The sequence below is a fragment of the Dendrobates tinctorius genome, unplaced genomic scaffold, assembly GCF_039654945.1.
Source record: "Dendrobates tinctorius isolate UK_male_01 unplaced genomic scaffold, ASM3965494v1 ptg000084l, whole genome shotgun sequence".
Lineage (NCBI taxonomy): Eukaryota > Metazoa > Chordata > Amphibia > Anura > Dendrobatidae > Dendrobates > Dendrobates tinctorius.
The window spans coordinates 39,946,974-39,973,737 of record NW_027361752.1 but is presented as its reverse complement, the minus strand read 5'-3'; the positions used below and the strand labels follow the sequence as shown (position 1 = coordinate 39,973,737).

Sequence of the window (26,764 nt, the reverse complement as noted above, 5' to 3'; positions counted from 1 at the left end):
CAATAAAAAAAAATTCACTTTACTTATCAGAACCAAACATTGACACTAATCGAAGGTCTATCGTACTCAAGATTTCCTTTGTACTTGAATGCAAATCGCTTACGGTATTCCCCCCGTTATCAGCCATTTGAGGATGGGGGGCAGGTTAGCATTTTCCAATTAGAATACCACCCATTTTAGAATGGTAACCTAACGGTGTCGGTAAAGAGTCACGAAGGCGGAGTTTAGTTCTACCGCTTTCCACAATTCTAAAGGGGCGGAGCATGCCATTGTGATTGGTTCTTTTAAAATTTCCCATATTTGTACAGGGTAATCGATTCACTTTTCTGGAGCCCATCTGTTTCCCAGAACATCAGGAGGTAAAGATCCGTGAGGAACTTTTATTTTTGGAATTGAATGCCTCTTTTGAAGTATAATTTCCAGACTCTTCTAATTGTAAAATCACAGCAGAAGATGCTCCAGGTATTTCATCTTACTATGTGAAAAAGCTCAACAGCAGTTCTTGATCATATGGTGGTTGCTCAATATCCGGTACTGAACATGAGAATAATGCCAAGCGAGAGCACGAAACTTTACCACCAAGCTACGTGGTTTTGGATACGTCATTCATGTCCACTTGGTTCTTGCAGGTAAAACTGCTACTAGCCCCGTATGATCTCTTGGTGGTACTTTATAGACCCAAGAAGCTTGTGACCATGACTGATGAAACCTTAAGAAGCGGTGGCTCTTGACAGCTCCAATGGAAAAATAGGCAAGGTGTCCTCCAACTATCAAGGATCTTTGATCACATCGGTCCTGTAATATGACCCAGTAGGACCTTTAGGGCGTGTGCACACGTTGCGGATTCTGCTGCGGATCCGCAGCGGATTTGGTCCTGCGGTGTACAGTACCATTAAAATCAATGTAAAATGAAAACCGCAGTGCAGACTGTGAATTTTCAGCGCAGATTTGCTGCGGTTTCCAAACCGCAGCATGTCAATTCTTTGTGCGGATTCCGCAGCAGTTTAGCACCTGCTCCATGACAGGTGTCAAACCGCAGGGGAAACCGCAGGCTAAACCGTAGAAAAAAAACGCAGGTTTTTTGACCTGCGGTTTTTGACAAATCCACGAGGAAAAATCCGCAACGTGTGCACACACCCTTGGGTCTCCACCATGCTCCATGCCGGGTGAGACTACAACCTCTGTACCCACTATAGCATTAAAAGAAGGTCATTTTCCGTCCTTTCAGAAAGAACTTCCTTATCAGTCGAAGCAGTGTTACAATGAATGGCAACAGCTCTACACAGCTGATACCACAGGATCCACCAATCACAAGAGGAGAAGTCACAGCTCACCTCCTCCCTTCATAATGACCTAGAACTCTGCAAAGGAATACGTGGATTTCGTCCGCGCTGCCCAAATGATGAAATTCCAGAAGGTTAATAAGGTTTGACAGTGGTTTATTTTACGCGTTTCAAGGTTTTTTGCAACCTCTTCAGGAAATAGGTGGAATCCACGTATCCCTTTGCAGAGTTCTGTTTCAGATAGTCGGTGACAGACTTGTGGATCTGCAGCAGCCCTTATCTATACATGCTTTGAATACCTACTACCAGGTGAGCAGTTTGTCAAACCGCTTACTTTATGTGTGGGATAAGACCCTATACTGCGCTTGTGTCTCCCTCATTCCTCACAATTCATGATGACCTATGCACATGATCATTAGATAATTAAATAAAAAAAAAAAAAAGATACGGTCTGAGTCTGTTCATTGTGGCCAATGTATATATGCTGTTTCCTGAAACAACCGGAAGTTAGAGTCTAAAAAAAAAAAAAAAAAAAAAAAAAAAAAAAAAAAGCCCCATGAGCCAAATGTGAAAATTGCAAAATTTCCATTTACTTTTAATATAAATTTTACAGGTCCAAAAAAAAAAAAAAAAAAAAAAAAAATCTTCACCAAAAATGGAAGAAAAACATGTAATATGAAAAATCATTTAAACAATGGGTCATTTTTAGATAAGTTGCCCCATAATCCCGATTGACCCTTTCATGACCTTATGATTTTTGCCCCCCTGCTTCTCAGAGCCATACCCTTTTCTTTTTCCTTTATTCTTCCGTCAATATGACCCTTTTTTTTTTTTGGGGGGGGGGGGGGGGGGGGGGTTACCATGTTCACTAAATGCTAAAATTGACCTGCCATTATGATTCTACAGGTTATTACGAGTTCATAGACACCAAAGATGAATAGGTTCTCGTTTATTAAAGAGGTAAACAAAAAGATCCAAAGTTTGTAAAAGGAAGAAAAGAAAAAAGCACCGTTTTCCGAGACCTGTAGTCTCCATTTTCGGGATCTGGGCTGGGCGAAAGCTTGTTCGCCGAGCTGATGTTTTTATTGATATCATTACAAAGACACAATGTTATTGTGAACGCCTGTTATTGCATTGTTGTAGCAACCAAAAAAAACTACTTATGGTGTTTTGATTTTTTGGGGGGATGGTTTTCATATTTTGACAGATCGGACATTTGTGTACAAATACACGTATTCATTATTTTTATCGTTTATTTTGAATGGCGCAAAAAGAGGTTATTTGAACTTGTATGTACTTTTTTTTTTTTTTTTTTTTTTTAATATTTTCTACAGCTTTTTTCTTTTACTTTTCACTTGCTTCAATAGTCTTCTTCAGAGACTTGAAGCTGCAATCTTCTGATAGCTTGAGCTTCAGACCTGCCATGTACAGCAGAAATCATCTTCACTCTACGCCGGCCACAATGACTAATAATTTTGGTCACTGAGAAAATGATAGGTTTCCTCATTATAACACTTGAAACCTCCAGATCCCAACATGATCCACAGTAGAAGAGATGCAGCACTACATACACCTCACACACAGGAGTCGTATATTGCGGTGGAGTCATGGCGTGACATCAGCACTGAGAAAATGCAGTATTTCCTCCAGGTGGGAATGCGGCCTGACAGGTTATTCCCCCTGACCGTGCTGGAGGTCCAAAGCTCTGATATTCAAACGTATTTTCAGAACAACGAGCCAACATTTGGGTATCCCATAAAGGACTAAGTTTTCTAAAATAGGAAGAGGAAGATAAAGCCTCCAAAACTGCCAAAGGAATGTGAATTATCTCCAGTGTCTGAGAGGTGCAGGAACATCAAACGCTACGATGTGACCTTGGGGGATACGAGCAAAGGATAAAACAGAGTCTGGGAACTGGCTGTGACTCAGGACTGTTCCCAAAATCTGCCTACATCTCATTTCCCAGACCTGAATGTGCTGTAACCTACAGGTCACCCTCCGAAGAGGAGAAGCCTTTCATTCTCTATGTGTGGGAGGAGGCAAGGCCGGGGCGCTAGGACAGTATTATTACCAAGACGTCCTTTGTAGAATTGTACCGCAGATTATTTTATTAAAAGAAGAGGGGGTCTATTTTATAAATCACTTTTTAGCCTTCAGATTTCTTAAATCCGTCCTGTAATGCTGCTGGGATTGGTCACGTCCTACGATATAGCCATATAACTATGTAGACTTGCCGCACAAGATACACAACGGTCTATGTAGCCACCTAGGGCAAATTGATATTTTAGAGGGGGACACCAGCACAGGACCCCACTTTGGGTAGCCATCATATCACTGCATTACATCTGATATAACACTACTACGAAAAGTTAAGGCCCGCAGAAGCTTCTCCCATCTAAACCCGGTGAGCCAGACCAGAGATGATCAGCTGATGGGGCTCATATTAGACGTGGGTCTTTGTAGTGAGGACCCAGACAATAGTATATGAAGCTGTAGTAGTCATCCTTCAGCTTTAGCAAAGCTTAACGACCCCATAGGATTAGAAAATGCCAAATCAGTTGATTGCCGTGGGTGTTGAGAGCCAGACGTGAGATGATCTGCTAATCATGGTGGCTCCCAAATGAAAGTGGTCATCTGTGATTAAGTCTTGACATCTAAGTAACCATATCGAGAAGACCATGAAGGTGACCATGAGTGGTCCTCCAAGTTTATATGAGCTGATAGGATTAGAAAACAGAATAATCTTAATACCACAAGTATGGAAGGTACATGAAAATTATTAATACCTAATGGAGGCACCAACCTGAAAGAGAAAGGCATCACCAAGCGAGTTGCTGAGACAGAACACAAAGTCCTTCTTTGGATGCTCTGGCACGGCCTGCACGATGCTGTTCTCCACCCACACGGCGTGTTTCGGGATACTGTTGTTGTCTATGCCAGAGCGGCTGTCACTTTCATAGAAGAACAGCGTACACCCTGAAAATGAGATCACAAAACGGATGAGAATCATTTTGACCAATGGCAGTACAAATGACTACATAATTGCTCCCCTTCAATCGACCAGCAGTAAATCAGCCGTATAATTATGCATAAATATAACAGCTTTCTAGGGTCAATTTTCAATGAAAGGTCTGGACACGACACACTTTTAGTAATAAAGTCGACCTTGTAGTCAGCTGATTGCTGCAGATTCTGACGTTGCCACCAGCTGTAGATATTTCCTGCAGTGACCTCTACAGGCAAAATGTAGTATGACATGGCAGTCATTTCTTGCCACATCTAGCCACAAGTGGTATTTACAGGGATTCTGCTGGGCTGGCAGGAGAGGTCTACACGCTGGTGATTATTTCAGCCACTATCCGGTCACACAGCAACAGAAAATGAGATAAATATTACTGATCCCCTAATGTATACGACATCTGATTAATACACTGACTCTACAAATGACTTCCACGCTGTCAGAAGGAAGGACCTGCTTATCGTGGTGTTGTACCATCCATTCCTAAGAAATATTCCTCACACCCTAAAATCATGAAAACCCAGGGAGTAGCTGTATCACAATATGTGACCGCTCCCACGTGAAACCGTAAACCGTGACGTAAAGCCTACTGCAACCAGAGGTGACCGCCAAGACAGAGGGATCACCATTCCTAGATGTAGTCCAGATGTCCACTGAGGGGGGAAAATGATTTATGAGAAGATGACAGCGAAGGCTTACAAAGCCTGCACGGAGGTATGGAAAGTATCTGGTCCACAAGCTATGCAGAGAGCCATGACACTACGCAAGTGACAGAAAAAGCAAGAGATGGAGACAGTGGGGTGAACTCCATATATTGTGCTTATATAATCGATTTTGTTCACTCAGTCTATAAGAGGTGGTCAGCCTCGTAGGCAAAGAGCAGCGATTGTAAGCAGGGCCACGTCCCTGGAGGACGCCAAACGGGGGCCGCGTCCCTGGAGGGCGCCAAACGGGGGCCGCGTCCCTGGAGGGCGCCAAACGGGGGCCGCGTCCCTGGAGGGCGCCAAACGGGGGCCGCGTCAGCAGCACAATCATGCCATGGGTCTTGTCAATTATCAAGAGCACACCACCCCTGGCAAGCAGGAAGCCAGGACAGTGGAGCGCTCCTGAACACCAAATATAACTCTGCTTTTTATTATGGTCTCCTAATTAAGTGTTGGGGTTCTTGCATCTTACCTTTTAAAGAGACCCAGTAATGCTTCCACTTCCTGCGGGTGGCAGACTCCACCTTCTTATTTTTCTTGTGCACCAGGAAGTTCTTGACGGCCAGCGCCCCCGCCTTCCGCACAGTCCCTTGGGCAGCTGTCAGGAGAATGTCAGACTGGCCCGGGGAGCTTAAAGTGCCGCTGCTTTGCTCGTCGCTCAGTGCCGAGTTGGCCTCCTCCAGGTTCTCCCGATTGGAGCTGCTCATCTCCAGCTCTCGGCGGAAGTTCTCGTACACTCCTTGGTGGAGGACATCTCCTGAGCTGCTGCCGCTGTCGCTTCCGATGAAGACTCTGCTCGTTGCAGGAGAGTAACTGGAGGTGGTGGCATTGGAGCGTCTCGACATAAAATCCGTGTCGGTGGTGGCCGCATCGATGCCGCTGTCTGTAAACTCGCTCCCTTCACCACCAGTATTGACATCCTACAAAATACAACAAATTAACATCGTTTTACTTATTATTTGAAGACGTTGAACTAAGAGTAATCATCTGGTCTTCTAGGACGCTTATGACCAACAATACAGAAATTGTCCCCCTTAGTCATTCACATTCTTAATATCCCCACCCAAAAAAATCTGTAGGAACTGCTCAATTTTCTTACAGCGCCTCTACAGTTGAAACCAAGTATAACATGTGACCTATAAAATAAATGGTCTGCTTGCAATAAGAGGTCCTCCAGATAAAGGGTCACTTTGTTTAGTTGCTCTGGCTAAGTGACCACCCTAAATGAAGGACAATATGTTGTTATGCCCTTAAAAGGGGTTGTCTGGCTTACAAAATGTTCAGGATTCTTACTTTTTACCAAAGCGGAGAGCAGTTACAAAGAGCGTCTCTCTGGAGGACCTGTCCAGTGCTGTATAACACAGCCAATCAGTTGATATGAATGAAAATGGTGTAATGCTCTAATTTCCCTGCGGAGGCACTGCAGGGAGATTAAAACATTACTGTCAGGTATCCCCAAGGCTTAGAGCTGAACGTCCCAGCTTAGGAGCACTTTGTGATCAGTTTGTCAAGGGGTAGTCTAAAGCGGAGAACCCCTTTAATATTTTAAATATATAACGCACAATGATCACAGGGTATTGGGTCTTCTTTAAAATGTTCCCTATACTGATTGGTCATTAGGTACAGGAATCATTTCAGAGATGATAATCACTGACTGACAGGCACCACTTCTTGGCCTCCGGTATTTTATTCGGTGGCAGTCCGTGGCGGTGAGCATGGTGCCTTGGCAAGGACGTATTCACTGTCACATCACATATTTAATTATTCACTAAACTGAAGACGGGGAATACAGAGAGAAGCAGCGTTGTGAAGCCTGCGGCAAGATCTGCAGCTAAACTTAGACCGGAGACCGTTCCCGGGAAGTTATCGAGCGCCAATTCCACTATTCCAATATCAATTTGGGGAAATATTTTTCCATTTCAGAATTAAAAACGGCATCATTACTTTTTCAGCAGCCTCATGTTGCTTACTCAGCATGAAGGAAGCGCGGCATACAGTATTTTATTGGAAAATGATTTCCTGCAGCTTTTAAATAAGAGTATGGGATGATCCTGGAAGAACGGCCATTAAATTGTGCCCATAACTCAAGACACAGCCGGATCCTGGCGCCGCGCTGCCACCTGGCAGTAATTAAAACAATCAAAGTCTTTCAGGCTTTATCGAAGTCGCTACCTTTGGTTAAATATTACCTACTGATAATATTCTCAGATCTGCTCCGATACTTTACAGCTATAAAATAAGTGACTGAAACAGAGGTAAATTGTGTATTAGTAGTAGGAGACGGTCAGGCGGCTGCGCGGTGCCTAACCCACTGTTTGTACTGCAGCTCGGCTTGTTCAGATTGGCTGCTGTTCGTAGGCAGAAGCCCACCGGCGTGAAGGCAGAGTATGAATAGGCTACTTAGAACAGAAAAAATAAAAAAGGACTATAAATGAAGGTGTCCATCGTTAGAATAAAATCTACTAGTTATCCCAAAAGATTCTCACGCTGCTAGTGTCTCGTATCCCATTTTTCCTACTGTAGCTCGGTTTGTTCAGATTGGCTGCAGAACATAAGCAGAAGCTCACCGGTGTCAAGGCAGAGTATGCAGAGCCGACTTCTGCAACCGTAATAACATGGACTATAAGGCTGTGTGCACACGTTGCGTATTTGGATGCAGAAAATTCTGCAACATTTCTGCATCTCTCGGGAGGAAAACACAGCGACAAAAACTCTTTGGAAAGCAATGAACGTTACATAAATAGATATAGACAGAAAGACAAAGACAGGGCAAAAGACATGTAATTGCAACCCCCACCCCCCCGACATATTATGAAACTGCACACTGTGGAGCTTATTGGACAGCTTTGTATGATTAAATAACAAAAATGAAGGTGGTCCCTCCCATTTTTGGTTACCAGCAAAGGTAAAGCAGACAGCTGTGAGCTGATATCAGGCTGAAAAGGTCTTTGGTTGTTGGGCCCTTCCCAGCCTGAAAATACAAAGCCGCAGCCACCCCAGAAGTGGCGCTTCAAATGAGACGCTCCAATTCTGGTGCTTCGTCCCTGGGACAGTGGCAATCGGGGTAATGAGGTTTGGGGTTGATGTCCACCGTGAATTGTCCAAAATCACTGCTGGCATCAAGTCCTGGTGTTAGTAATGGAGAGGTGTCTATCAAACTCATTACTAGCCCAGTAAGAAAAAACGATCACCAAAAAAAAAAACTCTTAAGAAATAAGCACTCCTGGACACTTTCCCTCGTTCACCACGTTATTAAAACAAAAAGTTTGCAAGCAGGTCCGACAGTCTACCGAATTAGACATAGTCCAGAGCGCAGAGTGACCAGGAATGTCTGAAGAGCTGTGTCGTTACTGACTTCCCGGCTCTTCAGAGGGAGGCGAGACCCGGCGCCTCTGAAAAGCGGTGACATCAGTAAAGTCACTGCTCTTCAAATTTTCCTGGTCATTCTGTGCTCTGCACTACGTTGAACATGTGTGGAAACTTTTGTAATAAATTGGTGAACGAGGGACAGCGTCTTGTCCTTATTTCTTCATTTCTTTCAGGTTTCCATTTGTGGACTATGTCAGATTCAGTGATCCTGCGTGGAAACTTTTTTTTCTTTTGATTTTTTATAAAGTGATGATCAAGGGATAATGTCGGGAGGTGTTTAATTCATAAAGTATTATTGTATGCGTTTTTTTCTTTTTATTTACTAGGTGTGTGATGTGGGTGTCTAATAGACACCTCTCCATCACTAACACCAGGGCTTAATGGAAGCTGTGTTTTGGGACACTACACAGCCGACATCAACCCCGATTGCCACTGCACCAGTGTAAATTGTGAAGAGCAGGGCAAAGCGCCAGAACTGGCGCATCTAATGTGAGGCGCCACTTCTGGGGTGGCTGCAGTTTTGTATTTTTAAGCTGGGAAGGGCCCATTAACCAGGGACTTTCCCAGGCTGATAATATCAGCCTTCATCTGTCTGCTTTACCTTTGCTGGTTTAAAAAAAAAAAAAAAAAAAAAAATGGAGGTGACCCCACGTCATTTTTTGCACTTATTTAATCATAAAAATCTGTCCAATAAGATCCACAGGGTGCAAGTTTATATGTCTGGGGGTTGTGTAGTTATAGGTCTATTATTTCTATAGCATTCACTGCGGTATAAAAAAAAAAAAAAAAAAAAAAAAGGCATGCAAAAGACTCTGCAAATATGCAGCAAATCCATAATCATTTTCTAGGCCTGTGTTTTTATAGCAGCTTTAAATGACTTCATTGAAGTCAATGGGTGAAAAAAAAAGTGCTGCAAAAACAAGAATTGACATCCTGCAGATTTATATCTGCGAGTTGCAAATGAGCAATGTGTACATGAGACTTCAGGATTCCGAATCACTTTGCTGGCATCAGGAAACCCTTCAGATTGTGACACCCACGTGGAAAACCGCAGCAAAAACGCAATGTGTGCACACAGCCTAAATGATGAGAAACTACAAAATAAACCTACAAATGAAGCCTTAAGAGTTACCCTGGCTTCCTTTAGGAAAATTAGTCAGTAGGTAATGTTTAACCAACGTCGTCCTCTCGTCTCTGCTCCAATATTTCACAGCTATACATCAGTGACTACAACGGAGAGAAATGGTCTATTAAGAAACCTAATAATTGTCTCAGGAGAGCGCAGCTTTTTTCTACTGCAGCTCGGTTTCTTCAGGTTGGCTGCTGAGTGTAAGTAGAAGCCCACCAGCACAAACAGTATGGAGGGCTTATTTCATCTACAGCGAGAACAAAATGACCATTAAATAGGTCAAATGACAACTAAATCAACCTGTAATCGAGGTCTTAAAAGTTGCAGTCGCTACCTCTAGTTAAATATTACCTACTGGTTATTTTCTGGTTGCTTTCTTGGCTCCACTCCAATGTTACACAGGTATAGTCAGTGACTGCAACTCCTGTATATTGTCTATTAGTATTAGGAAAGCAGCAAGTTATCTCAGGAAACTCCCAGACCGATGCTCGATCCCTAACCCACGATTATACCACAGCTTGGCTTGTTCAGATCGGCTGCTGTGCAGAAGCCCATCGACGTGAAGGCAGAGTATGGAGAGAAGACTTAGGCTATGTGCACATGGTGCGGAATCTTCTGAGGAATTTTCCGTGCAGATTTTACTAAATCCGCAGGTAAAATTACTTGCATTTTACCTGCGGATTTAGTGCCATTTTACTGCTTAGGCTATGTGCACACGCTGCAGATTCACCTGCGGCTTTTTCCGCGCAGATCCACAGGTAAAACCGCAGGTAAAGTGACCTGCGGTTTTCCTGCAGATTAGCCTGCGGTTTTGCCCTGCGATTTCACACCTCTATGTTAGGCTATGTGCACATGTTGCGGATTCTGCTGCGTTTCCGCAGCGGTTTTGGCCCTGCGGAAACGCAGCAGTTCCGCAGACATGGTAGAGTACCATGTTATCCAATGGCATTTCAAAACCGCTGTGCTCACGCTGCGTTTTCCGCGCGGTTTTGCTGCGGTTTACAAACCGCAGCACGTCAATTGTTTGGCGGATTCCGCAGCGGTTTCATACCTTTAACATAGTAGAGGTGTGAAACCGCAGGGCAAAACTACAGACAAACCACAGGTCACTTTACCTGCGGATCCGCGCGGAAAAAGCCGCAGGTGAATCTGCAGTGTGTGCACATAGCCTTAAAGGTGTGAAACCGCTGCGGAATCTGCCCAAAAAATTGACATGCTGCGGTTTGTAAACTGCAGCAAAATCGCGCGGAAAAAACTGCAGCGTGAGCACAGCGGTTTTGAAATGCCATTGGATAACATAGTACTGTACCATGTCTGCGGAACTGCCGCGTTTCCGCAGGGCCAAAACCGCTGCGGAAACGCAGCAGAATCCGCAACGTGTGCACATAGCCTTACTGCAGTTTTTGTGCGGTTTTCCCTTGCGGTTTTCTACCTGTGTACTTCTAGAATGGAGCAGGTGGAAAACTGCAGCAAATCTTCACAAAAGTAGCGACATGCTGCATTTCTCAATCAGCAGCAAATCTGCGCCGAAAAACCGCAGCGTGTGTACTGTACATTACATGCAGTTCTGCTGTGAATCCGCAGGCCCAAATCCGCTGCGGATGCGCAGCAGAATCCGCACCGTGTGCACATATCCTTACTGCAAGAACGCAATGACTAAAAGAAATCAATTGAAAAAAATAAATAAAAAAATAAACAAAAATATATATTAGGCTATGTGCCCACGTAGCGTTTTTCAAGCGTTTTTTTCCTGAGCAGAAACGCATGCCCTTGCCAAGGAAAACGCATTCGCTTTTTGACACGCATTTTTGATGCGATTGTCAAGCATTTTGACATGCGTTTTCCTATGCGTTTTTGCAATTACAGTGTATGTATGCGGAATCGCACACGATTCCGCACAATTAATGAACATGCTGCGTTTTTTTCCGCAGCGGAAAAAACGCACCATTAGCACAACATGTGCGTTTTCCATTCTATTACATTAGATGCTTTTCTTAAGTGTTTCCACAGCAGAAATGCTTGTCTAAAAGCGCTGCGGAAACGCTTAAAAAAACGCAACGTGGGCGGGCACACAGCCTGTTATAAATAGTATCGTATTTATATTATTTAATAATTATTAATAATCTGAATAACTAAGTGAATCTTCAAAAACAGGAAATTTCACTTTTTCTTAACAGTAAAAGCCACAGATAACTTGGCAAACACTTGTTTATATTGAGTTTTTATGTCTTTTTCTCCATTCACATCAATAGTAAGTAATACTCCAGGTGGATGCTAGTTGGAAAAAAGTCACCCAGAAATGCTCGGCTGAAGAAGTTTGCCAACTTCAAAAGGAGTCCCCGTTGCATATTGGATTTTTATTGTGGATCTGAATCCTGCAGTGCAGATCACCTATTATCACAAATCTCTAGAAGTCCGGCATAATCTACAAGGGCATTCTACATTACACTCTCGAAGTAACCGACCCTTCACTTTTAGGGTGTACAATTACCCAAGGTGGATTTTGCAGACAATCGAAAATCCACGTTTGTTATATCCGAATGAAACCACGACCACGCAGTTTTTACTGAAAAAAATCATGCAAATTTAACACAAAACCTGCAGCAATTTTCATGCTGCAAAATCGAAATTCTGCTGCTGAATTTTTTTTTTTATTTTTTTTAATTTTTTTTTTTTTTAACAGCTTGGGGGAGTTTTAGGGTCAACAAGATCAACTTTGCCGCTACTGTAAAATGCTGCAATCTTCCAAGGTCAATAGATGTATGTTCCTAATTGGCTGCAAGAGATTCTCCGTCGCTTACTGCGGTAGCGGCATTGTGGAGGAGATCGGACAAACCTCACTACATTGCGGAGAGTAAATTCTGCAACAAAATCTTGTCAAACTAGAAAAGTCTATATGAATAACGGGACCTTTTCCTTATACAGTGGCATGTAAAAGTTTGGGCACCCCTGGTCAAAATTACTGTTATTGTGACCAGTTAAGCAAGTTGAAGATGGAATGATCTCTAAAAGGGCTAAAGTTAAAAATGACATTTTCTCTGTATTTTAGCCCCAAAAAATTATATAGTCATTTTTCACATTTTAAAAATTACAATAAGGAAAATAGGCCAATGCAAAAGTTTGGGCACCCTGCATAGTTACCTAGTAGCACTCCCTTTTAAAATATCACAGCTTGTAAATGCTTTTAGTAGCCAGCCAAGAGTCTTTCAATTCTTGTCTGATGGATTTTCATACATTCTTCCTTGGAAAATTCTGCCATTTCTGTGAGATTCCTGGGTCATCTTGCATGCACTGCTATTTTGAGGACTAGCCACAGATTTTTCAATGATGATCGAATCGGGGGACTGTGAGGGCCATTGAAAAACCTCTAGCTATCGCCTTTTGAGGTAGTCTATTGTGGATTTTGATGTGTGTGATCATTATCCATTTGTAGAAACCATCCTGTTTTCAAATTCAGCTTTTTTTTTTTTTTTTACACATGGTGTTATGTTTGCATCAAGAATTTGTTGAAATTTCATTGAATCCATTCTTCCCTCTACCTGTGAAATGTTCCCTGTGCCATTGTCTGCAACACAACTCCAAAGCATGATCGATCCATCCCCATGCTTAATGGTTGGAGAGATGTTCTTTTCCTGAAATTCTATGCAATTTTTTCTCTGCACATACGTTTGATCATTGCGACCAAAGAGTTTTATTTTAACTTCAACGATTCACAGGACTTGTTTCTAAAATGCATTGGGCTTGTTTAGATGTTCTTTTGCATACCTCTGATGCTGAATTTTATGGTGAGGGTGCAGGAGAGGTTTTCTTCTGATGACTCTTCCATGAAGGCCATATTTGATAAGGTGTCTCTGAACAGTAGAACAATTACCACAACTCCCAGAATCTGCTAAATCTTTCTGAAGGTCTTTTGCAGTCAAGTGGGGGTTCTGATATGCCTTTCTAGCAATCCTACAAGCAGCTCTCTGAAATTTTGCTTGGCCTTCCAGACGTTATCTTGACCTCCACTGTTCCTGTAAACTGCTATTTCTGAATTACATATTGAACTGAGGAAAGGACAACTTGAAAACGCTTTGCCATCTTCTTATAGCCTTCTCCTGTTTTGTGGGCCTCCACCATTTTCATTTTCAGAGTGCTAGGCAGCTGCTTAAAAGAACCCATGGTGGCTGTTTTTTCGCACAAGGTTAGAGGAGGCTATGTGTTTCTAAACCTGTGGAATCTGCATCAGCTGGCCTTTCCTAACATTGAGGGTGAACAAGCTATATCCCTTACAGGCTAATTAGGGTCTGAAACCTTGGTCAAAGTTATCTGAGCACACAAATCACCAAAGGTGCCCAAACTTTAGCATCGGACCATTTTTCTTTTTGTAATTTTTAAAATGTGAAAAAATTACAATGTGTATTACTTTTTAGCCTAAAATACAAAACAAATGTGTCATCTTTAACTTTAGGCCTTTTAGAGATCATTTTATCTTCAACTTGCTTAACTGTTCACAATAACAGTAATTTTGACCAGGGGTGCCTAAACGTTTGCATGCCACTGTATACCATAGCTTAAACCAGATGAGGCCGGAGTACTTAGAAAATCCAAGTAAGAATTGCTATAATATTTTTTGGAAGTTCACCTAATCTAATAATAAAATAGACATGTTAGGAATCCAGCTATAGTTGAAATGCTCACAAAAAAAAAAAAAAAAATCATAGTAAGTTAAACACTTTCCTCAGGTCCATGATCTATTTAATAATGTATTTCACCTGCATTGTGAAATCTGACGACTGATCCACATTAAGCTCATTCTTCCTTCAGGGTGAATGTGAAGTATACGTGAAGACCGTCAAAAGCGGCATTTTAAGATCTCCCTCCCCGGAATAAAATGCCGACATTCCATCAGTGTCACACAAGAGGGACCTCACACAACACACTTACACACAAGGGCCGGGATAGTGAGAAGAAACACTGTTCGAGGCGTGAAAACCCATGTACGGGGTTATCGTACAGCGAGCATTGAAAATCCAGTGACAAAGTCATGCAGGAGGATTACGGTGGTGAGTATGTGCGCTTTTAATTTTTTCTTTTTCTCCAGGCATCTGTTTAAAACTATACCGGAGAGTGAAAAATAACCAAAGCTATATCTTATATGTACGGCCGGCTAAAGGAAACAAACCCCCAAAGTTAAAAAGATAAACTCCCAGGTGTCTCAGTACTGAGATTCCTAGTGATGCGAAGCCATTAAGATGTTGTATTCTTCTGCAGCACCTCCGCAGGAGAAAGGAGGAATTACACAATTACATCTAATGCACAGATATGCCAGTAAGGGCTTAAAGGGGTATTTCCATTACAATAATGATGACCTATTGTCCAGTAGGTCATCAATATTAGATTGGTAAAGGTACAACACCCGGCACCCCCAACAATCTGCTGTTACCAGTATATACATGGTATATAGAAAACAGCAGAGTGCCGTGTCCCCGAGTAGTGGCCGCTCCTGGGTGGGAGCTGCAGTGTCCCCGAGTAGTGGCCGCTCCTGGGTGGGAGCTGCAGTGTCCCCGAGTAGTGGCCGCTCCTGGGTGGGAGCTGCAGTGTCCCCGAGTAGTGGCCGCTCCTGGGTGGGAGCTGCAGTGTCCCCGAGTAGTGGCCGCTCCTGGGTGGGAGCTGCAGTGTCCCCGAGTAGTGGCCGCTCCTGGGTGGGAGCTGCAGTGTCCCCGAGTAGTGGCCGCTCCTGGGTGGGAGCTGCAGTGTCCCCGAGTAGTGGCCGCTCCTGGGTGGGAGCTGCAGTGTCCCCGAGTAGTGGCCGCTCCTGGGTGGGAGCTGCAGTGTCCCCGAGTAGTGGCCGCTCCTGGGTGCTGCAGATCAGCTCCAATTCATTCATTTATCCTCCTGCATAAAATAGGACATGAGGTTTATCACTGCACAAAGTCCACCAGGAATCAGAGAGAAAGTTGCACATGTTAAACCATGGAGAAGGGAAAAGAGGGATTAGGCACTTCAAAAGGGGATTATGTAAATGAAGAGGCCGGATTCCAAGAGACAGGGACTCTCCAGGAAAAAGCAATCTGGATCCATCTCTAAGTACTCAGAGGGATATTAATTACAGCCACGACTTCGATCTGACCACAACCTTTAGGAGCCGCTTTATCCCCACTCCGAGACCTGACTCATGGGGATTTACTCAGGGGCATCACGGTAAGGTCTACCGCACACAACTGAGAATTCAGGTCTTCCATTAAAAGTATGGAAAAACCAGGACAAAAGAAAAAAAAAAAATTCTCAAAAATAATTCAATGTGCTATTGAAAAACTATTCTAGCCCATTTTCTACAACAAATTTTAATGCAAAACAATAGAGGCTTTATTAAAAAAAAAAAAAAAAAATATTTAAAAAGAAAAAAGGATTGTGTTTTTACAGCAATTTGTAAACATTCAGATTATCGTCGGTGGCGCTGTTGCATTGTGGTCAATGAAAAACACCAGCTCTAAAGCAAGGTGGTGAAATACGGTACTGCAAGGAAAACGTTACCAATACAGTTCGAAATGTGCAACCTATAGAAACGTCCAAAAAAAGGGTTCCCTGTCAAAACTGATCTGATTAGGTTACAAAAGAACCAGCCGAATACTCATATGTTACATGGTTCGGTGTGACCTGTTGGCAGCTGAAAAATAAATTTAAAATTATAGGATCATGAACGTCCTAAAACAAGGAGGACATCTGTAGAAGACATTATACAGAGGTGACAAGCTCTGGATCTATTCACCGTATCAACACACAAAAAGCTGAGACCACATGCTGACCATATGGCCCCGGCAGCCTTAGAGCAGTAGAGGCGCCATGTCTACCAGCAACCACCCAAATAAGATCGGCACCTGGATAGTATAAACTAGGACACTCACAAACAGATTTCACTCTAAATTTACGTCCCGTGATGATATATGTCGAAACACGACGGCTGCGACATAGGGACTCCCGTAGGGTGGGCACGACGACACCGCCCTTGCAAAGCTAGGAGTCATTTTCGAGCATTAGGATGAGTGAGAGCTCATGGTGGTAACTCGGGGGGGGGGGGTAGTAGAGACAGCAATTTAACTAGTCACATGGACTTTGTCTGCTCAATAACCCACCATCCAGATGCATCAGACCACAACGATGGTGAGATTATTCCCTGAATGGGTGAAAGATGCAGTACCACTCCTGGCCACTACACCATGTATTGAGCTCTGCTAGTACCCAAGGTGCAAGAGCCCCTTCAACCAGCCGATCATTGGGGCGGTAGGGGGTGGAGGATAAGGAGTCCAATGCCCACAACCTATCCTACAGAAATATGATATTAAAGTCATGGAAAATCCACCGAAAGGGATTGTCTGGTGACAAGCCATCACCTATCCACAGAAACAGTGGGGGGGGTCCGACCACTGGGACCCACAATGAAGTGGCAGTGCACGTGATCGCCCGCCACTCCATCTTTGGACCTGCTTAATGGCCATCTAAAAAGATCTCTTCAGCCGATTGGACCAGTCCTCCCAAAGAGGCACCTCTTTGTAGTCACTCTGCACTCTTGTTCCTGATGAGCAGCTCTTGGCCAGAGACTCCCATCGCCATCCCCTAATGACTCAGAATGTCCCAGGAAGGAATGTGAAAAATTACCAAAAATAAAAATAGGCAATTCCTTTACAATGAGTTTTTGTCGTTCAAAAATCAACGTTATGGCAAGATCCTTCCATAAGAAGTAGTCATGGTCATTCAGAAGCAACGAGAAGACTCGGCCACCATTCCTCAAGGAATGCGTTACACTGCTGTAAATATCTCTCATTTGTGATGGAAAATTCTTCCTCTTTTTCTCAGAAATTCTCCACCGTTCTCGTGATCAGCTACTGGTAACGCTGCCTTCCAACATTACGAGTCATTAACATGCAAATTCTCTCCGGTTATCAGTCATTAGGGCTTTGCCCAGTTTGTTACTCTGAGGCTTATTCATCACACTGGGAGTATCGAAGACGCTAATGGTCTTTATGGATTTACATATGAAGTGAAGGGATTTAGGAAAGCAATGAATGGCCCTCATTACGGCAACCCTGGATGCACGTGTGGGGGGCAACAACTCTGCCTTGATTTTTGTTTAAACCCCATTCAAGAAATAAGTGGGGAAATAAAATATTGGAGACGAGTTGATCTGATCTATCTGGATGACTCCAACTCAAAAGATATTACAGATACAAAAGGGGCGACCCTCTCGGCCTTCTACAGTCCCCAAGTGGCAACTGGATCAATCAGAGGTGTTGATACCATTCCATTTTATTACATTGACATGGATAGAAGGAACCCTCGCTAATCAGGAAAACTAGGTGCCGTGAAATATCCCATCACGCCTGAAGGATCCACTGCTGATCACCAAGGCTTTCAACAATTAGACTCCTGGTCATCAACTGCAAAAACGGCTGCCTCATCAGCAAAAATGGAAAGATTTCAAAAAAGGATTGTACAAACAAGGAACTTTTCCTTTTACTGTTAATTAAAAAAAATCTCTGTTCTCGAGATGGAATAGTGGGACTTTGATTTTTATAGTTTGCAGCACTAGAGTGCACAGTTTGGGGTCAGCCATGATGCCAATCAGGAGCACACCTTCCCTCAACAAACAGGAAATTGGGAGGCAGGGGAGCGGTGTGCTCCTGAACAATCAATAGTGACAAAACCCCCTTAATCTATCAGCAGATTGACCGTAGGTCTGCAGTTAAGAGAAGGGGTTTCCGCGCCTTTCTCTTTTTATAGACCAACATTCGGGATCAGGAGGGAAAACATTTTCTCTTTTAGGGCAGACTGGATCATGCATTATGGTTGTACCTACACCCCTTCCCTTTGTCCTCTCCAATCTCTCGGTTGACCTTGATTGACGCTCATCTTTGTTTTGTTTTTTTTTAACCGTACTGTAACGATAGGAGATAAGGTTTCTTCTCCAAATATCGACAATCAATGAAGAACCCCCCAAGGATTATCAACTCAGCTTTTCAAGCATCTTAAAGGCAAATAATACCACATTGACTTGGCCTTACAACCTTCTTTCTTCCAAAGACAGGTTTGATGAATAAAGGAAATATTAAAAATGGTAAGATCCTGGGGGGACCGCGAGATCAAATGCATTTTGATTCCAGAGTTCCATTTATAGAGTTTTCCGAGCTTCCCTGACTATAATATCTTATGACATATCGGCATCTTGTCAGATCCACCCTATGAAAGGGTTAACATGGCTCGCGTTAATATAAAACCTGGAGATGAGAAGCAGCCTGTATTCAGGTCGGAGCACAATGGCAGGAATCTATAATACATAATGCATCTCATAGCTGCAGGAAGAAGAAGATCACTTATGCATGGCCTTGGGTTCCCCGGATTTATTACGCTCCATTTGTTCGTCTTCACAACCCGCTCCCATGGGAGTCTTTGTTGTGTCCAAAAACACAGTCTGGACCCCAGAATAGTTTTGCATTACAACTGCAGCATATTACTCCGGGTTTTATGTGTTTATGTAACCAGTCATACAGGTTTTGTAAATGAGCTACAATGACGAATAAGGTTCTCATGGTATAACAAGACTTCTAAATTCTAAAATTTCTCGAAAATACATTGGTTTATATATTTTTTTTTTTTTAACATGGCTTTTTGCTTTTCATTTTTGCAGACAAATCATCAATTGCGACTTACATCAAATCACTCACGAATATTTGCATAAAAATTTCAAGACTTTTTTTGGTAAAGAAAATTAAAATCTATAAAAGACATCTCTAGAGAAGGGAAACATCACCCTCACAATGAACGTATGGGATTAATTATAATTGGTGATGTGAGAGAGCTGACACGTTAACCTCAGTTGAAGTAGGACTTCCTGCCGTGAACAGGTAATTACAGCAGAGACCAGCTCTGAGTGCCAGACACGGATTTGTTTATTTAGAGGTGGAGAAGTACACTTCCAAGGCAAGAGCTTCTTCTGTTCAAAGCACTGATAGCAGATTTTCAGAAGCCAGTGGTCAGTGATGACTATTGGGGTTTGCATCAACCCAATATTTATGGGACATCCATTTTCAGCGTTGTAGCGGACATAACAGATTCACTCATATCACTGTAAGGTCATTCTAACCCTCCAACTTAATACGGTCCGATGGATGATGCTATACGTGCCATGTTTCATCCCTATATAAAGGAATAATCACAACATTAAACATGACGACAATATCTTCAGCTGAGAATCTCAATTTGCTAAAAGACTTAGCTCATACCACAACCAGCCCCTCCCCCCGACGAGCTCACCAAGGGGAGGTATGCGAGGATAAACTTGAGCTAATAAAAAAAAAAAAAAAAAATCTGAGTTTGGGTTTTGGTTACGTGTCATTCTTGGAAGGTACAGAGTGCTGTTTGTTCTGTCTGGTTTTTCTAAGAACTCTGCCAAGTTCTGAGCCATTTCGGTGACAGAGGTTTAGTACTTTTCTTTTGTTATCCCTTTAATTTTATGCGATTGTTTATACTGCATATTTTTGTTCCCATTTTCTATCACTCAGCTGTCAATTGCGCAGTTGTCCTGACTATTGGTTGCATCCGCTTGACAAGCTGGAGGCAGCAGTGGGATCTGCATGATCTCTCCTGTGTTCCTTGACAAAGTGGTGGCAGCGGTGACATCCTGGCAACTCCCCCTGCCGTTCTCAGTGACAGTAGACGTGACATTTTTTGTGCATATTTTGCATCATTATAGCAAGCTATGCATCTTTTTACTTTTTTTTTCACCTTTCTTTATAAAGCAAAGAGCAAAAATAAAACAGCATTTTTCGTTTTACACAAAACATATATGCCCTGTGCAACATTTTAGAGAATTTGATGCAAAAATATAATCAACGAATACTGCTAGACAAAAAAAGAAAAGTAATGCAAAGAGAAGAAAAAAAAAAAAAAAAAACAACTAGGGTTGTTCCAGCTCCTTAGGATCAAATTCAAAACTTTATTGTACAACAATTAAAATGTTAAAATACTCAAAATTAAAGCAAAACATAAGGGATGAAAAAAAAAGTGACAAGAAAAAAAAAAAAAAAAAAATACGCCAAAGATGAAGTTAGACTTTTCTCTCTAGAGCATCAAGGAGACTATGCCAACAAGACTGCAAGCGAGCAATGTTCCGTTTCTGGCACCCCAGGTTCCTCCTACCTGTTGTAGGAAATACACTTTTGATGGGCCTCCTTGCTATTGGCTGCACAGAAGATCATAACCTGCCTCCAAAGAGGCTGGAAACCCACAGAGGTAAAAAGACATACTCTATGCAAGGATTGCTATGGTCAGAAGTGAACCGGATGAACATGAAGATCTGGGCAAAGGTCCAGCTGTGCGTTACCACCACTAGACCACCAACCCAACTGAAATATGTAGATATGACTGCTACTTTTGGATGGTCCAACATTATTACATTGCATAAAATTAAAGAAGTCAAACATGACCACACAGCGATATGTGGCTTCTGATGGAAGATGCGACAATTCAAAATTACAAGTAAACATCTATGATGACAGCAGACGTGGCACCCTCGGCCATAATAAACGCACACAGTTAGAGCATACGGTGGAATATGCTCAAGTCTCACCATCGGTGATTGTGACACATCACGGAACTTCAGAATATCAAAGTGAACGTCTCCAGATGCCAAGTGGAAGGCTTTAGATCTCGAGAGCCACATGAGAAGCATTTGGTGCACATGACGGAGACAACCAGGCTTACACGCTCCCACCTCAGGTGCTCAGAAATTACTCTAAAGAAACTCAGATGAGACGTTGACGTACAGTACACGGTGGGAAATCTTTATAGGAAGGGGAGGTGGATCCATCTGTGAACATGTGCATGAGGAAGCTGAACTAACCACAAGACCGTATGCTGCCATCAGCCTGCAAAGTTTCCAAACCTTCATCAGTTCATCCCTTATGTGTTAGGGAATCTAATCTACTATAAGTGGATTATAAATGGATCGGAATTGTGATACATCAATAAAAAAGGCACATTTCACCCATGGTCAAAGAATCATCCTTCAAGATCCTGTCCTGTGAAGCCTCCCAACGCAGACTGGACAGGCAGAATGGTAATTTGTGGACATTGTGAGTGGACTCTCACTAGGACTGAAAAAGAACCCATGAAACAAAGGGTGGGAAGAGGGGCTAAGTCTCCGACAGCCCCTGATCCACCTCCAGAGGTGTCTGTGTAACCGCGGGGTGTGGTGCCGCAGCCACAGATCAGCTTCTCACTTCCTGAAAATGTGCAAAAACACAAGAAAATAAAAAGCCGTAACCAGTCTCCATCAAGGCTTCCTAAACTGCAGCACTGAGCTGTCAACACCCGGCAGCCCCTAAATAACTAGAGTAGAGAATTTCACCCCTGAGTAGTCCTCTTATCAAACCTCTATAAATACTATTTAGTCATTTTTCATTATATATTGGGTTCTGAAAGACCAACTCGGCAGGTAAGACACCTTCCACACGGTCTGTCACATCGCTATGAATTTACAACCTGACACCACCCAAACCTATGCTTCACCAATTAGGAAAAGGTGGAAGACAAAGTGGTGTCAAGTTTTTTTGTGACATGAAACATCCCCAATCTCAGTTTTTTCCTCTTTGCTCAGGCTGTGTTCACACTACAGAGCAAAAGAAATGTCACACCACTGGTGGTCATTGGGTGGCACTGACTTACAATGGGGTCTTGTAGGGTTTCGGTCTTGTTTCCATGATTTTGAAGTACTTTTCTTTACATCACATTTGCCTACAGAGGCTCCACAGTCAGAGGGAACAGAATCTTAAGTCGTAGTAGAAAATTGGCCAAATCCACAAATTTTGACATATTAGCCAATCCAAGGAATACAGAAAACTAAGGTGTCGAACGGACGATTGTTTGGCTGGCAGATGTCTCTCCAGACTCCCTCATACACAGAAGCGTTCTCTCTGAGGACCTCTCCTGAGTTCTCTACGAGAGCACCAATGCCAGACTCCTCAGATGATGGCTTATCTTACCGAACCCAAAAGTATCAGCGGTCCCATATCGGACATAGTTTGTCGAAGGGAGAGTCGGGAAGATCCCATACACAGTAGAGTCAGTGGAGCCCTCTGATAATATTCAGCCAGTCTGTATGGAGACCTCACACCTCTCTCCGGTCACATTGAGGAGAGGAGAATCGCGCAGGTGAAATGTGAACGCGTTTAGTTTTCAGGGGAGATAAATCACTGACAGACCTGTCTGGCTTTCTTCCCGGCACCCACTGGAAATGGGGGGACTAGAGGCGGTAGGGGTGTAACTAGAAGCTCGCGTGCCTCAGTGCAAAATTTCTAACAGATCCCCCAATTACTGCAAGTCTTTAATATTCTTAAGGGGGTTTTACACATAGCGATATCGCTAACAATATCGCTAAAGCATCATCGATTTGGTGACGCAGCAGCGATATCGCTATGTGTGATACTTACCTCCGACCGGCTCCCCCGCTGTCCATCGCTGATCGCGCAGCTCCATTTCTCGTCGGGCACTTCCTGCTGGCGTCGACAAGCGACGCGTGGACGCGGACGGGAGGACGTCAGGATCGCCGCGTCTGAAAGGTAAGTAATGACTGCTGTATCGCTGCTGCATCGCTGTGAGATCTGCCTGTTTGGCAGCTCACTAGCGACCATTTAGCGATGCACCAGCGATCCTGACCGGGTCGTATCGCTGGTCGGGATCGCTGGTGCATCGGTAAATGTAAAGGGGCCTTAAGTCTTCTCATATAGGCCGAAGGGACCTTTTGGGACCCCTAGGCTCCAGGGCACTGGTGCAACAGCAACCTCTGCACCTATTATATTTACGCCCCTGGGGAGACTATATACAGTATGTAGTGCCTTCACAATCAGATACATTCTGAGGTGTGAAATATCACCCTGGAGAGACCGGAGCCCGGCAGGGAGGAGCAGGGCGGCCCAGCACCTATTCTGTCATCTGATCACTATTTTTTGCTTATTCAGCAGGATTGTACACAGGTTACATTTGCTTCAGGGTGCTTTGACCAACAGCCGAAAGTGTTGGCGCCCTTGAAATTCTTCCAGAAAGTGAAGTATTTCTTCTAGGAAATTATTTGCATTTACACATGTTTATTTTCTTTGCGTGTACTGGAACATCACAAGGATGGGGGGAAGGCAAATTGGACGATCTCACACGAACCACATAAATGAGTAAGAGAAATAATGGTCGCTAACATTCCAAAATTGGGGGTAAACAACTTTGTTTCAAACATGTGATGCTCGTTCAAACTCACCTGTGGAAAGTAACAGGTGTGGGCAATATGAAAATGACATCTGACACCAGATAAAGGGGAGAAGTTGACTCAGTCTTTGCATTGTGTGTCTGGAAAAAAAAATACTTAGTTTTCTGGAATGATATATATAAATCCTGTGAACATGATAGAACACGTGGCCACTCTGGAGTAGATCTGGATGGAATCCTCTCGAAACAATACACTAATCCAAAGGCAGCAAAAAATGCTTTTTAAGAAAACGCCTCAGGAAATCAAAAACGGCTTAAAATTTTTTTCCCGCTCTAAAAACTTTTTTTGGATGCCTAAAAAAACCTTGGTGTGAACAGAGACTTAAAATCTTTAATATGTTAAAAAAAAAAAAAAAAAAAAAAAACACACTACAAACCTGAAAACTGTCTGGTGCCCATAGCAACCAATCACAGCGAAACATTCTCCTTCAATGGAAGTCTTCAAACAGAGGCTGGACAGACATCTGACTGGGATGATTTAGCGAATCCTGCTTTGAGCAGGGGGTTGGACCAGATGGCCCAGGAGGTCCCTTCCAACTCTACGATTCTATGATTCTATGATTCCTTTTTCATAAGCTCCGGGAGAAAGTTTAGCGACATTCTAATTACGGTAACTGCTATGGACAACAGAGATTTTACAAGAAAGACAAAAGCTTACTATTTTTTTACCTCCTCTCCCACCCCACAGTCTGTGGCATTATCTTTTATAGATTTATTTAAAGATTTTTTTTTTTATTATTTTAAATGCAGCAAAAAGTGTTAAAAAAAAAATTAAAGAATCCAGAAACCTGCAAAGAACACACACTCTTTCTCCATGCGCGTGTTGCCCTCAGTTGGAATTTGCCTTATAACACGGAGCTCAAGAGTCTATGACCTAAACAGGATCTCTATGGTAGGACTACAAATCCCAGCACAAGTGAGAATTTTGCAGAGTTCAGAGCACGAGTGACTTCTTACTTGTAGAGAATTTTCAGTATTTGTATGGATGGCGGCATTCTTGGCTGCGGCGGTCCCATCACACCGGTAATATACTGCATAATGGGACAGGACATCTGTGACAACAGTGCGGAGGGCTCCGTACACACTGGGGTCAGCGGAAGGCGAGACGCCACATACACAATGCTAGCAAATATTTGCTTGTGCAAGTTATTGAGCCACGCATATTCTCTTCCCAGCCATCTATGGAGAGACCTATCAAATTTGGAGATATCTGGCAGCCCCCCCGTGACTCACTGACCGATACGAGCAGTCACTAAAGGGTCGTTCTATCGGGACCGGCAGCTTTCAACCATTTTCTCTTAGCAAAAAAATTAAACCTTTTGACAATCTTAAATAGAGATGAGGGGTAGATTGAGATTGGGGGGGGGGGGGGCCAATTTAGGATTCTAGGCGGAGCAGAGACCACCACCAGAGTGCCATCACCACAGATCAGATGAAGCTAAAGAAAATGTAAACCAATTAAGCCATATGTAATTCAGGCTGGAAATCTGTTTAAGTAGTTGGGGCACTAAGTGGACAGAAATGTAAGTTAACAAAACAGGATTAGGAGGGAGCACTCAGCCCAGATTACTACCCACTAGAGAGGAGACCCCCCTCAATGGGGGGCAAGAAAGTGGTTAATCCTAAATCTACAGTCTTAAAAAAATAACTGGCCCTTTTCTCAAGATCAACATTTGAAGGTTACGGCATGGATAGCATGAATCAAACTGACGGTTACCCTTTATAACGGAAATTAATACCAAATATTACACCAAAAATAAGCCATTTTTTAAAATCTCTTTTGACAGAATTTTGCTTTTCATCCCTCCGGGATTGATCGTTCACTCCCAGTTCATGAGTAAAATCTGTGTTCCGTGAAGACAGATTTTTCCATTACGGAGATGGTAAATGACAGTTGGTGCTTTTAAAATTATATGGAGAAGGGAGGAGCTAGAGGCTGACAAACATTCCGCCGCTAGTGCTGCTAAAGTGACGGCTACAGTTCTCCACAGAACTTTATGAGCACCACCTCTCAGTGATGGAAAAGTCTGAATTCGCTTGAGAATTTTGAGAATGAACGATCAGTCCGGAAGGACAAAGAAGATCTCTCACATAAGACATGTTAAAAAATATTGCTTATTTTCATGTCTACTATTAGTTTATTAAATTAAAAAAAATTACTTATTCTTTAAGGTAAAATACTTCTGACAGGTTTGCAAGATGTAAAGAGCAGATAGAAAGGAGTAATACACTAAAATCCGACTACACAGGGGTGTGTTTGTTGTCTGTTGCCATAGAGATGCCATTTTCTATAAAGGTGATGGACAAACACACATGTCAGAGGCAAAACTGACTGCAAAGTGGCCTTGTGCTTTATTTTTGAAGGACTGGGACAAAAAAAAGAACAAAGGTACAAAGGCGGACATGTCCTGTAAGCACAGAGATGTGTCACAATTAATCAGAGGATGCAGAGTTTGTAGTCAGGCTGTCAGTCACGTGTTTCCTGACAACACGGCACAAGGGTCTGCGGTTTACGGGAACATCGCTTCCCCTAGAAATATTACATCACACAGATTTCTATCAATGTTTTCTAGAGCAAAACCGTTTCCAGTGCAATAAATACGTCATTGGTTGCTGCTGGTTACAGAAAAGGGCGAACTACCGACAGATTTAGGGGACAGGATTCCTATGACAACTACTCAGGTCACGGCGACATCGCATCGCAGCCGGGGATTCTCGAAAGAAAAAAAAAAAAGAACAGATTATATATAACATCACACACAAAACCAACAATACACACGATCGTACAGAGATGAGTGGCACTGCACGCACACGGCTCTGCCCGTCACCAAGAACTGAAGGACAATAAGCGAGACATTGCTTTTCTTCTCATTACCCACACCTGTCTTCAACTGCTGCAGAACCTCATTACACACACCTGTCTCCAGCTGCTGCAGAACCTCACTACACACACATCTCTTCAGCTGCT

General features: G+C 43.1%; 1 protein-coding gene across 5 annotated transcripts in view; it reads right to left on the bottom strand.

Annotated features, from left to right (window-relative positions):
- Positions 1 to 26,764, bottom strand: part of TIAM1 (TIAM Rac1 associated GEF 1) — a 260,582-nt gene that overhangs the window by 93,224 nt on the left and 140,594 nt on the right. For all 5 annotated transcript variants that reach the window (XM_073584569.1, XM_073584565.1, XM_073584566.1 and 2 more), the window contains 2 exons: positions 5,479 to 5,926; positions 4,087 to 4,259 (listed from right to left, as the gene is read on the bottom strand). In XM_073584569.1, coding sequence (XP_073440670.1) covers positions 4,087 to 4,259; positions 5,479 to 5,926 — 621 coding nt within the window. The remainder of the gene's footprint in view (positions 1 to 4,086; positions 4,260 to 5,478; positions 5,927 to 26,764) is intronic.